Source organism: Alligator sinensis, unplaced genomic scaffold, assembly GCF_000455745.1.
Source record: "Alligator sinensis unplaced genomic scaffold, ASM45574v1 scaffold216_1, whole genome shotgun sequence".
Classification (NCBI taxonomy): domain Eukaryota; kingdom Metazoa; phylum Chordata; order Crocodylia; family Alligatoridae; genus Alligator; species Alligator sinensis.
This window is the reverse complement of record NW_005841868.1, coordinates 3,362,909-3,376,457: the sequence shown is the minus strand read 5'-3', so window position 1 is coordinate 3,376,457 and position 13,549 is coordinate 3,362,909. Positions and strand designations below refer to the sequence as shown.

The following is a 13,549-nucleotide window of genomic DNA, read 5'->3' as shown; positions in this document are numbered from 1 at the left end:
TGAATTGCGGGGCCCAAAACTGGACACAGTACTCCAGCTGCGGCCTCACCAAGGCCGAGTACAGGGGGAGAATGACGTCCTGGGATTTGCTTGAGAAGCATCTATGGATGCAAGCCAGCGTTTTGGTCGCTTTACTAGCTGCAGCATCGCATTGCAGGCTCACGTTCATTGTGGTCAATGATGACCCCCAAGTCTCTTTCTTCCGTAGTGCTACCCAGTGTAGCACTGCTGAGCCTATAGGGATGCTGCAGGTTTTTCCTCTCAAGGTCAGCCTGGATCACCCTCCTGTCTTCTGGTGTGGATGCTTTGCCCCAAAGTTTGGTGTCATCGGCAAACTTGGCCAGTCTGCTTCTGACTCCAATGTCCACATCATTAATGTAGATGTTGAACAATATGGGTCCAAGGACAGAGCCTTGGGGGACCCCACTGGTCACAGGGCACCATCAATTCCTACCCTCTGGGTCCGACCACGGAGCCAATTTCCCAGCCAGCGGATCATGGTGGACTCAAGGCCACAATTGGCCAGTTTCGCCAAGAGACGATCATGGGACACCAGATCGAAGGCTTTTTTGAAATCAAGATATATGACATCAATCTCTTCTCCTTTGTCCAGGTGATAGGTCACCTGGTCATAGAAGGAAATTGGTCAAGCAAGACCTACCCGCAACAAACCCGTGCTGGCTATCCCGTAGGATGTTGGTGTCAGCCAGTCCATGAAGGATGGTCTCTTTAATAAACTTTTCTAAGGTCTTCCCTGGGATAGAAGTCAGGCTGATGGGCCTATAGTTTGCTGGATCCACTTTCCTCCCTTTCTTGAAGATAGGCACCACATTGGCCTTCTTCCAGTCTTCAGGCACTTCACCAGAGCATGACAGAAGAGTTCCTTCCACCCTCCACCCCTCCCTCCCAGGAGCAAGGAATCATAGCAAATTGTGTTTGACTTTCCTGTTAAGCCCTGGGGCTTCCTTTCAGGGAAAAATCATGAGTAAGTGATGGAGACAGAAGCAGGAACAGAGAAATTTCTGCACGGACACACCAGTGTCCAACATCCATGCCTTTACCTACACTTCCAAAGCCCCTCCTGCCAGGTAGCTGGAGGGGGGCAGACCTATTCCCTGACTGGTGCCATCCCTGATCTCTATCATTTTGGACTTGGATTCACAGGAATCCAAGGCACTGTGGCACACACGTAGCTTAACTTCCCTGAAAATCCCAGTTGTATTTAATTCCTAAGGTATCCAAAAGCATACAAGGCACCTTATACACAAAGCAATGTGTCCCCTCTCATGGAGAACTGAGATCAAAGTTCTGGCCAGCACCAGTGACAAACGACAGGGAAGAAATGAGGGAACAAAAGGAGGAAATACGCAGCAGAGCAATCAGGCATGTACTCAGGTCCAGTATACGCAGCATGTGATGGTTCAATTAGTTTATTATAAAACAAACAAAAAAATCACTGTTATGCCCCCCATCTTAAAAATTAGCCGTCAGCAGCAGCATCTTCTTTTCTAGACTGAGAAAGTGAAAAAAAAATCTTGGCAGAGTTGAGGCCAATTCACACAAGATCGTCCCTTTATGAAATTCCAGTATATAAAATTCCTGCTGTGGACGAGGTGCATTTTTTGGCAACCAAAACCCTTTGGTACCGAGTTTTTTGTTTAACTTGAAATCCTTATTATATTTTCCTACTCCACATAAAGCACCCTGCTGTAGCTAACTCAACACTTACACATCCTCACAGCTACTAATGAAAGCAGGGGAAGCCAGCAGATGCATTATTTAACTCTCTGTATTCTGCTGCGGCAGGCATGAGTTGGCATTTTTGTTAACATTTCCTTGAAATCCCTCCTCTACCAAAACACTGATCCTTTTTTTAAAAAAAAAGATTTTATTTAAACTTTTAACACAAAAGGGAAAACACCTCCGGGTAATCAATTAGAGCTGGAGGATCTTAATAGCAAAGGCAAAGCTGTCACAGTTGCACGTGAACGGCTGCTCCCTTTGTCTGATGCAAAAGAAGAATTTCAGAGCAGAAAAAAAGTCACCTTTGAATGACACCAGGTCTGGAGGGAAATTGAGGCGCAGGACGCACGCGCACCACTTACTGGAGGTTACAGCGGGAGTCACGACGCTGTTTTTCTAGAGCAGGAGGTTCATGGCATATTTTCCAGCCAGGTGAGAGGAGGGCAAAAGAAGCGGTACGGTCAAGGGGACCCAGCGGGGAGGGGTAGCGGGAGAGCAGTGCAAAGCCAAGTGAAGGGCCTGGCATGCAACGAGCTCGGCAGGTCTCCGTTCAACCCCCTGTGCAGCCCTTCCCATCCCACACAGCCGGGGCTGGACTGGGCCAGGCGGAGGCGGCTGCCTCGGGCGCTGGCCTCCTCCACCCAGGCCTGCCCAGGCTGCAAGGCTTGCTCCGCCCCCCGCGCCCGAGTGCATCCGGAAGCTGCCGAGCGCCGGCTGCGCCGCCCGGAGCCGCCTGAGCCAGAGGGGGCGGAAACACCCGAGAAGCCCCGAAGCGGGCGCGACGCCGGAAAGGCCCGAGCGTCTCTGAAGCTACTCGGGAGCGAGTCCGGCCGGACCTCGCGCGGCGGCTTCCGCGAGCGGCCGCCTCGGACATGGCGTCGTTCATAGTGAGTGCGGAGGCGCGAGGGGACACGGGGCTGCAGTCGCGCTGCCACCCCAGGGTCTTCCGGGGCATCGTGGCCTTAGGCTGCCCCGGTGCATGCCGGGATAGCGAGCCCCTCCGTCTTCCCAGCCCCACTGCATGCTGGGACTTCGGGCACATCCTTGCAGCCCAGAGCATGCTGGGATATCAGGGCTTCTTAGCCCAGGGCATGCTGGGATGTTAGAGTCTCATGTAGCTTAATGCATGCTGGGATATTGGGGGCCCTACATAACCCAGAGCATGCTGGGATATCAGGGCTTCATAGCCCAGGGCATGCTGGGATGTTAACCTCATGTAGCCCAGAGGATGCTGGGATATCAGGGCCCTACTAGCCCAGGCAGGGCATGCTGGGACACTTCCTCTGGCCCCGTTCTCGTGCAGGCTCCAGAGCGGTAGCTTGCCCTGCTGGCCCTTGTAGCTGTCAGGCAGGCTGGCATGGCAGGTCCACTTGCTGCGCCAGTGCAGGCTGCGGTTTCCTGTCCACTGGGGCTGCCAGCTGTTATCCTCACCCTGACCCTAGGGGCAGCTCTCTTGGCCAGTTCCCCTGGCCCTGCAGCACATGCTGAGCTGCCTCTCTCCTTGCTGCGCCCCTTTGGCGCACACCAGGGCATATCAGCATTGTTCTTCCCATTCGCTGCCTGCAGCCTGTGCGCCACAGAGAAGGGATTCATTTGGAAAGTCCCAACCTGTCATTTAGAGAGGGGGCACATCCTGGCAAATCTTCTGTTTCTGGGACTAGTTCAGCTCTTGGGGTCCCATCTGGGGCACCTACAAAGCCATCATAATAGAACTTTTTTGCTCCTGCTCATTGAGTAACATATGAAGACAAAACTATACAAGTATGTGGTTCAGTGCTTTGCAACCTATTCATATTATGAAGAACTCGAGGGAACCCATGGCATAAACCCTGCTTCGTGCCCCAAAACCATATCCAAAGATGTGCGCAAAAGAACATTTGAAAGCTCACAGAATCAGTGCATAGTGAATCTTCTGTTCGTGTGTAAGAGAAGAGTCAATCTTTCTCATGGAGTAATAGGTGCAAAGGCCTACTATATGTACTGAAAAATTGAGAAATGGATCCCATGTTTCTGGTGCCTGGGTAGCTTAGTACAGATTCAACTGCTTAGTCCGAGAGTCCAGGTTCACATCCCTTTGCAGGCACTGGCTGCTGCATGTTCTGTGGAGTTTAGCCCTTTCTGGCTAGCAGTTAGTCCTCATTACTGCAGGATCTGAGTGCCTGATGCAAATTTGAGAAGGGATGTTCAAGACACATATGTGGACTGAGTGGGAGGACTTACTCACTAATGAGGGAAATATTCAAAATTCCCTCACCAGCCACTGAAGGGGAAAAAAGACAACAAACAACAAATACATTGTAGCGTACAGGGAATACCATGCATGTAAAACAGCCGCTACTTTATCACAGCCTGAGGAAATGGCAAAACCACATTAATTGTGATCAGCCCAAATTGCCCATGCAGTCCCATCAGAGCTTCTTGTAAATGTTTATGGTGTTCATTTAGTAGCTCAAGCTAATCTTGCATTTATTCAGTGGGAAGTCTCATTGTGTGCATGTTTTTTAATAGTCCTATGGCAGATAACATAACACATACAAAATGCATGCATACCTACCCAGTTTTTGCCTCATATAAAAAGTGCCTCGCTCTTTACTAGGAGCCCAGGGCAACAATAAATGTGCATGAAGCAGATTGCAGCTCCCCATCATCTATAACAAGGATTTGGGACTGATGGGAACAACAGGTCCCAGCTTGCAGTGCTCTTATCTTGATCTGAGCAGGTGCTCTCCAGGTAGAGAGGAAGCACCTATCTGTTCATCTCTGCATTTCTTTCATCTCTCCTGATGGGAGATGAGAGACCACTTGAAGCACTACATGCTAGAAACTCTCTGGTAACAACTCGTATTTGCAAAGGAGAAATACTGGGTTCCTATTCCTTTACTTCCCCTTCTCCTAATAGATAAAGAAAGCATGAAACTCCCCTCCCACCCCCTTTTTGTTTTCTGCTTCATGTCTTGATTGTAGAACTACAAGCATTATCAAGTATATTAATGATTTGAAAACCTGATTTAAATGAGAGAGGCTAGGGACTTTATTGAACTTTTGAAGCTCTCTTTGATAAGATTATAACACCCTTGTCCCTTCATTGAAGGCCTAAGAATGTTTTAAGTCAGTGACAAATTTACAGCCTGTGCCTGGAGCCAGCCTGCAGAACCACATCACATGGCCCACGGGGCTTCTAGAGAGCTCTACCACTGAAGTGTGGGGCACAGAGGGTCATTGGGAATGGGTAAATCCCTGCTGCCCCATCCGGATCTGGACTGTGAGGAGCTCTGCTGTCTGGATCCAACTCAGAGGGGTGGGGGTGAGTTTGACACCCCTTTTTCTAGCCATCCACAGAATCTGTTCACCAAGGAAGATGAAATTGATATTTTTGTTATTTCTTTAAAAATATTTCTGTCACAGCTAATAATTTTTTTCTATGAGTGAAATTTTTTTCCAGATTCACCTTTTGCCACAGAAGCATGTCAAAAATCTTAGTTTCTCAGTTCTTAATCTGAGAGAAACTTCAAAATAAGTATGAGTGTAATTCATGAAGCAATGTAGCTTGAGAGGAAACATCATTAACAATTTCCCTGCCAGTTCTTTTGGCAGAAATGCCAGCTGACATGCTTATTTTACAATCCCAAACTGCCTCCTGTTCCTTCTGAGGCATTAGAAACTCCCAGGGCACCTATACACATGCAGCGAGGCTGTGCTGATGTGTTGTAATTACAATGCATCAGAGCAGACTCAATTAATTGAGTAATTACTTTGCTCTAGAAGACCCCAGCGTCAAGTGTATCAGTGACCCTGCATGGAAAAATGGTGGTGGAGATGCTTTAAACTAAAGCTGGTTAGATGAGCTTTACTTAAAGTGTCCTTGCCACCATTTTCAGCCCAGGAACATTAATACATGTGATGCTTCAGGCACTTTAAATTAGAATGGCTCTTTAATTAAAGCACCTCCCCCCTCCCAGAGCATGTCTATAAATGGCCCAAGGGTCTTATATTAGTTGCTAAAAGCCTCTTCTTTTACATCTGTCAGTTCTGGGATTCCTTTGTATATTGTTAGTACTGACTTCTGCAGCAGGGGATAGGGGTAGGGTTTTATGTATTGAAATTAATATCAAAATGAACACCCTACACTACCGGAACAGATTTAAAACCTATGATGATAAAGGTGAGATAAAAACTGAAACAGAACAGAATGTTGGGGTTATTGCAATGATTAAATACATAATAAATCTATTTTAAAACCTCAGATTTTCCATTTAAATGAATCTGCAGATGGGGGCACAGATTTGAGGTCCAGCTTGTCACAGATTCTTACATATTGTCTGTTCACTTTCTCTTTTAATGCATTTAAACATTGTAGCTTGTTACTAGCACTGGTCAAGTAACTAAACAATATATATAAAACATATTATTTAATAACTTGTCCATATTAACTGATCAGCATATTCACATAGTAGTATTTATTTAGCTTGTTGAATGCTGCTGCAGAAACTGTTTGTCTAGGTTACTCTGGGAATACCAGTAAGATAGTAGTAGATTTACAACTACTAAATAGTAGATTGGCCACATACTCTTCCATCTCTCTTGGGTTTCTTGATACCATATTTCTCAATATTCTGATCATTTTTCACTCTCCTGAAGCTTGGCAAAGCTTGACTTGAACAACAGCAGGGGCACTGAAGCATCTGCTGCTGATTCAGCAAGACAGCACTACGTTGATTACAGTGGCTTCATGTTCAGATTTTTTTTCTGTACCATCATAAGGACTAGAAACTTTTTTTTTTTAAATGCAAGCTTAGGTATAGTTGAGTACACTTGTTCATGAAAGCATCCTATGTAACAAGAAGGCAGTAAGATGCAGGACTGCATTTAGGGCTGTCTCTCCATGGAAAAGTTGTAACCACTTTAGCTGTTCCAACTTGACAGGATAAACCTGAACTGCCTAATGAGTACTTAAAATTAGAGTTGGATGTTAGTGTGTGGGTAATCCAGGGGTTAAAACCTCTAGGAGGCTTCCTCAAATTCCTATGTAACAAGGCCATACTGCTGGGACCTTTTTCTTTTAATGAAACTAGCTTGGAGACATTAAACTCACCTGTGCCCCTAGGCCAGATCTGGATTGCAGGGGTCCTTGGAGGCCAGATCTGAACATGGCTGCAGGGTGAGCAGCAGTGTGGGTTGAATGGTAGGGTGGGGGTTAATGTAGCCATTGCTCACATGCCCTTTGGGAATCTATAGTAGGGGGCTTCAATGGCAGGCCCCTGCAGGAGCCCCATGGGCCCAGTGAAATGACTCCATAGGCTGTATCTTTGACACCCTTGAGCTAGCTCATCCCAAGCTAACTCAGACCTCTCTACGCTACATTTCAGTCTGCAATGTAGACATAAATCAACTCAACATAAGCAAAGGTGTATTTTTTAAACAACTTCATTAAACTTCTGCAAACCCCTACTTATCTTACATTGATTTTTAAATCATGGGAATTGGTAACTACATTTTGTTAAATTGATACAAGCCAGGTTTAAATCAGTTCAAGAGCATGCACATAGTGACTTGCGTTCGTTTGGCTAAATTCATTTTAAAAATAAATTTTGGTTGTAGTGGAGCAAGTTTTAATATAGACAGAGCCTAAATAAGTTTGGTTCAGCGGGTGTTTTATGGTGCACTCTTCTGTCTACCTGGAGGGAGGGCTGTAGTTCTTGCTAGAGGAGACTAACAATACCACTTACACAAACTATTTGTTTTTATTCAAACAATTTAGCATCCTTATATCAGTTAATGAGACAGGCAAGACAGGCAAACACAGGATGGAAAACAAAACCCCAAAAAGAAGCCTGAACAGCAGGTCTCAGGTTCCTTTATCTTTGTGTCTCTTCTTGTTCCCTTGGGCAGCTATCCATGCAGCCATCCTCATCAGTGCAGAGAGAACTGGCAAATCTAATTACCCTGTTACTTTCTGTTCATTTTCAGCACCAGTGCTGGGAAGCTTTAAATTAAGCTAACATTCTTTGCTTGACAAAAGGAGACAGCTAGCTGAAGTCCAGGCTTTCAGTTTAAGAGCTGTCAAACTGAAGCAGATGTTGCAAGTCTGCGGCTTCAAGAGAATTTTGCAGTCTGTAGGTCACGAGGCTGCTTCCTCTTGTCAGCAAAGAGTCAATGAAATTTGCTTGCTTCACACTTAAAGAAATAGTAACTCAGTGGAAGCTAGTCTAAGTGAGAGAAGAGTAAAGCCTGTTATTTTCAAATGCCAACCCTGCAGTTTTCCCCTGAGGTCTACTGAATGAAGCTAGGCTCTTTCATTCTCATCGCTGGTAAAAAAGGTTCTTTAAGAGAATGGTTCTCAGTCCTTTTGATCCTTTGGCCCACCTCTGTCTCCTTGGACAGCACTACAGCTCACCTCTCCCTCAATCCCACAGCCACCCTACGACTAGCCCAAAGCCCATCACCGTGCTCCCTAGCCCTAACCACATTCACATACCCATAGCATACCACCCATCTTATCCAATGCTGCCAGCCACTGAAATATTACTTGGGCCAAGCTGCTCTACACGTGTTTGCGTGATGCCACACCTGAACTGACTGTATCCATCTCTTAGCAGAGCTAATTAAATTAACCCACCTGGAGCCCTGTGTGAAGGGGGTGCTATTGTTCAGCAAACTGGCACAAGAAACAGGCACAGGGGGTCTGCTAGCCACTCTTGTGGCCTGCCCACATTACCCTTATGGCTTGGTGCAGAGATTTAACCAGGCATTTGAGCACCTTGACTGGCAGCCATGCAACGGGCAGCTTCAGTGGCTGCATGGTGGCAGCCTGGCCCATTGAGCAGCAGCTGTTGTTTTTGTCCCATTCAAGGATTGATGCCTTGGGCTGGTGTCCTGGTCTCTCCCCCTTTCATTACACTAATGGCTTGGTGGTTGAGAGCCACTGGCACTGGTTTAGAACAGATTCTGTCCACAGTTACAGCTCTGCAACCTACAGAGCCTGCAGTAGGCTAAACTGGTATCACCCATTGGAACTCAGTACCCAGTTCTATTGCAGTATCTTTACTATCTTAGCTACGTCTTCGTGAAGGCCCATATCAGGAAATACAGCTTGATAGACGTCCAAAGGAAGAACAAGAAGGGTGAACATTCAGTTCTCTCTCAGTGCTGTGTGTTGGCTCTGCAGGGCTACCAGTAAAAACCAGTAGAGGCTTTGGTGTGTCTATACAGCACTGGGCAGCACTGCACAGAGCCAGTCAGCTCTGCACACATTAGCTCCAGAACCTGAAGCAGCGTTAGCGTGGTGCTCTGTTCAGGCTAACTGTCTTCTGAGAAGTCTTCATGAAGACATAGTTAAGATGGTGAAGATACCTCAGTTACTCCTGATGAAACCCTTAATAAAATGTTGTAGCTTTAAAACCCATCAGAGTCAATATTAAAGTAATATTTGTGGAGAAATAAAGAGCATGCAAGAGATGGGGGAGTCTGGAAATTCAGAGTTATGTTACCACAAACCTCTTTAACTTTGTCCCTCATCCTCTACTTTATCTTATTGCTCTATGAGATAGATTCTGATCTATTCTTATTGGTTCTCCTTTCTGTGGGATAAGCATGATCAGCAACTTGTTTTGGGGAATTAATTACAATGCTGTGTTGTCTGTAGCTAGCATTAGATGTTAGATAAGGCTTGGTTTTAGCAGTGGGAGTAATTAACCATTGGATCAATTTACCCTGACATATGGCAGGGTTTCCATCATCTGAATCTTTAAATCAAAACTGGACATCTTAAAAGGCGCACTCCAGCTGAAGCAGAAGTTACGGCCTTTTTGCAGAAACTAAAGGATAAGAATCTCTGGCCTGTGTTACTCATGGGAGCCAGATTTGATAATCCCAATGTTCTCTTCTGATTGTCAAGTCTCTGAATCTATTCTGCTTTGTCACTTGGCACTTACACACACATTAGATAGAGACTGGTACCACCAAAGTGGTCATGGTGGCTGTATGAGCGTGGCTGCATCTCAGGTGCACACTGTGTAAGAAAATACAGGGGATGTGTAGTGTGGTGTGCACTCTCTTAGGAAGGTGAAGGAACAGTATGCAACGACAGATGCTTGTGGCTTGCATATAGATGTGATATGTGAAAATCATGTAGTATCCAGGTTCCTTTGGTCTGAGCCATGTGGTTAACAGTCTGGACAATGTACTGGGCTAATTCTGTGAATCTGAGGAGCGCTATAGCTGTGGAAATGGACCATTTTATAGTGCATGTGGTTTGTATGCTAAGGGTATGATTTACTATAGAAGGAAGTGGGTTAGAAATACCACTACATGGAAGGATGTGAGTAGGGGTGCACCGATAGAGATTTTTTGGGCCAATACTGATAGCCAGTTTTTAAGGAGGCATATTGTTGGATACCAATCTGATTTCTGATATGCAGCCTGACAGCTTGAAGAGCAGTGTCTGGCTGGTAAGTCTGTTGTGGCGGAAGAGGAGGGGGAAGGGAAGGGGTTTGGGGATGGCAGATCAAGTCTGTCCATTTTAAGATGGTCTGTAGCTTGGTACTAAATTCATTCAAAACCTGCTGCCCTTTGTATTACAAAGTGAAAACAAATACACACACAAATACTTCCCACCCTAAGGATAAGCTTCTCGGGCCTTTCTGTTTGATAGAGCACACCTAATAGGAGCATTAGACAGCTACTGATTGCTCAGCAGCCAGGCTAAAGCAGTCTTGATTCTTCTGCCAAATGTTGTCCCTGCAAAGTACAGTCAATGCCTTTTGAGGTCAGTGGGATTTTGCCATTGACTTCAGTGGGATCAGGATCAGGTCCTGGAGCTACCTTTGTGTTCAGGTGAAGTGATCTGGTGGGTCATCCCTGAGCTAAACCCCTGAGCAGGGCATTTCTCAGAGAGAATTTCTGGGAGCAGGCATTTCTGAGAGACCTCCAATGGTCCTCCTAAAAACATGGTGGGAGGGGGTTGCTCAGGCTTTTCTCTCTAGTCTGGATACCTATGTGGCCCTCAACACCAGAGGCATAACTGGATGCTGGAGCACTCTGGGCGGCAGCTATGCATGGGGCAGCATCAGCGGCTGTGCTGCAGTGGTGCAGCGGCAGCCAGGCCAGCAGCACAGCTGTGGCTATTTTTGTGCACTCCCCCCACTTTGTTTTGCTACTGCTCAACACGCCAGTGCCTGTGCCTCTGAGGATTTTTATTTACACAGGATAAGGGAATGTACTGGGGAAGATGGGTGATATATTTTTGCTGTCCATTGTGGGCAGGATCCATTAATACATTGTGTTCAATCATGCAGTCAGCCTAGATACTATGATGCTGGTTGCCTCACAAACCATTAAATAATAGTAGATCCTGCTCTATTTTTGTATCATAAAGTGTGTATAATACTTTTACATCTCTAACTGTAGTTAAAGAGATAAATAAAATATAGCCTAGTGAGAGAACAATTAAAAGAGTCAGGCAAGGAAGAAAGGATGTTTTCAGGTGAGATCGTGAGAAATGTCAATTTGATGAGGCAAGAAGGCATCAGGGAGCTGCCCTAGACATCAGGAGTTGTGGAGAAGGAAACTGTCAATTCCATAGTGGCTCAGTTGGGTCATGAAAGGACCAGGGTGGCCAGATGTACCATGCATGTTCGTAGGATCATGTTGGGACAGCATGAGAGGCTCAAGTAAATAACATGGACTTTCCAGTTTGGTGAATCTGTCACCAGGATCGGAGAGCTTCATCAAGGCAGTATGAGGTTGGCATAAAGGAAGCTGCATGTGCATGAGGAACCAAAAAGGCTTGCACCTGCATCATATCTTACTTTGGGTGCTCAGTTTCATGCGTCATCAAGAGAGGCCAACCAATGTTAGGTGTAACAAGAGGAGACAGCTGGGCAATGGTTATATGCACGTAGTGCAGCTGGCCTTGGAAATTGAGCACAAAGTGGGTGGCCTGTAGCATTACTATCAGAGCAAGGTGTTATAGTAGGTGCTTCACTGCAGGAGACTGTCTGTCATGAGCCACGTAGCGGACACTGGCAAGGCACTGCCTACTTCTAAATTTTCTGGCTAGCCTGTCTGCCCACTACATCTTCTCTGTCTGTCTCCTGGCACACGTGGCATTCCCATCCACTCAGTAGAACACTGCACGCAGTGACTCAGGGGATCAGTAGTACAATATGGGATCTTGCTTCACCAGGGCATTGCTTCAAATCCAACTTACATTGTTTGGGACCAAGAGTCATCGCTGTCACCTCAGCTGCTCTCTGGCTGGTATGAAACAAGTTGATTGGGTCTCAGTCTGGCCTCCCTTATGTAGACATCTGTGGTATAAAATAGTCCTGTTGGCAGGCCCTTTCATTACTTGTTCTGTCTATGGATTCTGGGGTTTGGCAATCCAAAGCATCATTTACAAGCACCATTGAGAAAAAAAAAGGAGCTCACTTCTCAGACAGAGGCTTAGCCCCTCAGCAGGGAAGAAACTAATAGACATATTTTAAAAACATTGATTAAACATTGGAAAAGAAATGGCAACCCTTGGCTCTCCTATTTGGGTTATTGCAGCTGCCTTTTCATTGATCTCCCTCCTTCGGCCCTGCTCTGTAGGCAGAGTTTTCTTGCAGCACCTCACCCTGCTTTGAGCAGCTCTTGGCAGTAACTATTTGTGCATCCCTGCTGGTTTGATATCACCAGGAAGGCAATGGGCACACCTGCTACTCCGATCAGCACCATGGGAGAAAATATATTGGGAATCAGTACTTGGATGCTAAGCAGGGTGTGGAGGCATGTCCAAGAAGTCCCAGATGACGCAGTAAAGTTGTACAGCAGGCTTTCAGGGCAGGCAGCAGAGTTCATGTGTCAGAGCAGCTTCTCTGCCATTTCTTTACAACCTTTATTTCTGAGAGATTGTTTTTTACATGCAGAGGGGCATAGTGTTTGTCATGCAATTTAGCTGCCTTGTCTAAACCCTAACTGAAAAAAATACATTGCACACATGCACACTGGAAGTGGTTGAGACAGTCTAGGATCATGCCCTTCCCCCAGTACTGATTCTACTTGGCCCTAACCAGTTTGTCAGGGCTAGAGTGGGACTGTGGGTAAAAGTAATCAGTTCTCACTGCATTCAGTTAATTTTCTCCCTACAGATGATGCTCTTTCACTTGCCTCCTTATCGACCTCAATTACTGCAGGGAAGTGTGGGGGCCTCAGTCCCAGGGCACCCCAGTCTTGCACTGTCTGACACATTTCTCCTATTTCTCCTTCGTTATCATGTATTTCAGGGTAGGAAGGTTTTCTCCAGCAATTTCCCAAAGGTGTTGGAACCTCCTTACCCCGTACAACAAAATGCACAGGAAATTATTGTGTGAAACAAAACATACAGTAGAAACAACACATATGTTAATGGTGATAAATAGACTAACACTCAAATATGTCCCTCTGTGATTTAAACAGAGGCTGGATTTTGCTGGGGACAATGGGATGTGTATTGCGACTATTGTGCAATGTGGTTTTTTATTGTCTGATCCAGTCTTGTGGCAAAGGGTGATTAATACAACTAAAATGCTGCTGCTGCCATGTCTTTATTTTTGCCCCTCATACTTTATTTGGATAATTTAAAAGCTTCTCCCCTTCCCCCCACAACAGGCTGTTTTCAGTGGTGTAAAAAGCACTTTGCAGTTTCACACCGAGGGGTTGAATGTAGATCTTTCCGTATGTTTTTCTTTGTTAGAAAATTTTTGCTCCATTTGCAAGGCATAAATCCAGTTTGTCTCCCCAGCCCTTACCAAGGAGACCTCAAAGTTCAATCTCTTTTCATATGAGT

General features: G+C 45.9%; 1 protein-coding gene across 3 annotated transcripts in view; it reads left to right on the top strand.

The window, feature by feature from the left end:
* Positions 1 to 1,914: 1,914 nt before the first annotated feature.
* LOC102388405 overlaps positions 1,915 to 13,549 on the top strand; it is a 38,556-nt gene continuing 26,921 nt past the window's right edge. Inside the window, exon 1 of one of the 3 annotated variants that reach the window (XM_006016817.3) lies at positions 1,915 to 2,175. In XM_006016817.3, coding sequence (XP_006016879.1) covers positions 2,156 to 2,175 — 20 coding nt within the window. In that variant the 5' untranslated portion in view covers positions 1,915 to 2,155. Of the gene's footprint in view, positions 2,631 to 13,549 lie in introns of all 3 variants that reach the window. The other 2 variants (XM_014526203.2, XM_006016816.3) reach the window with 2 other exon arrangements.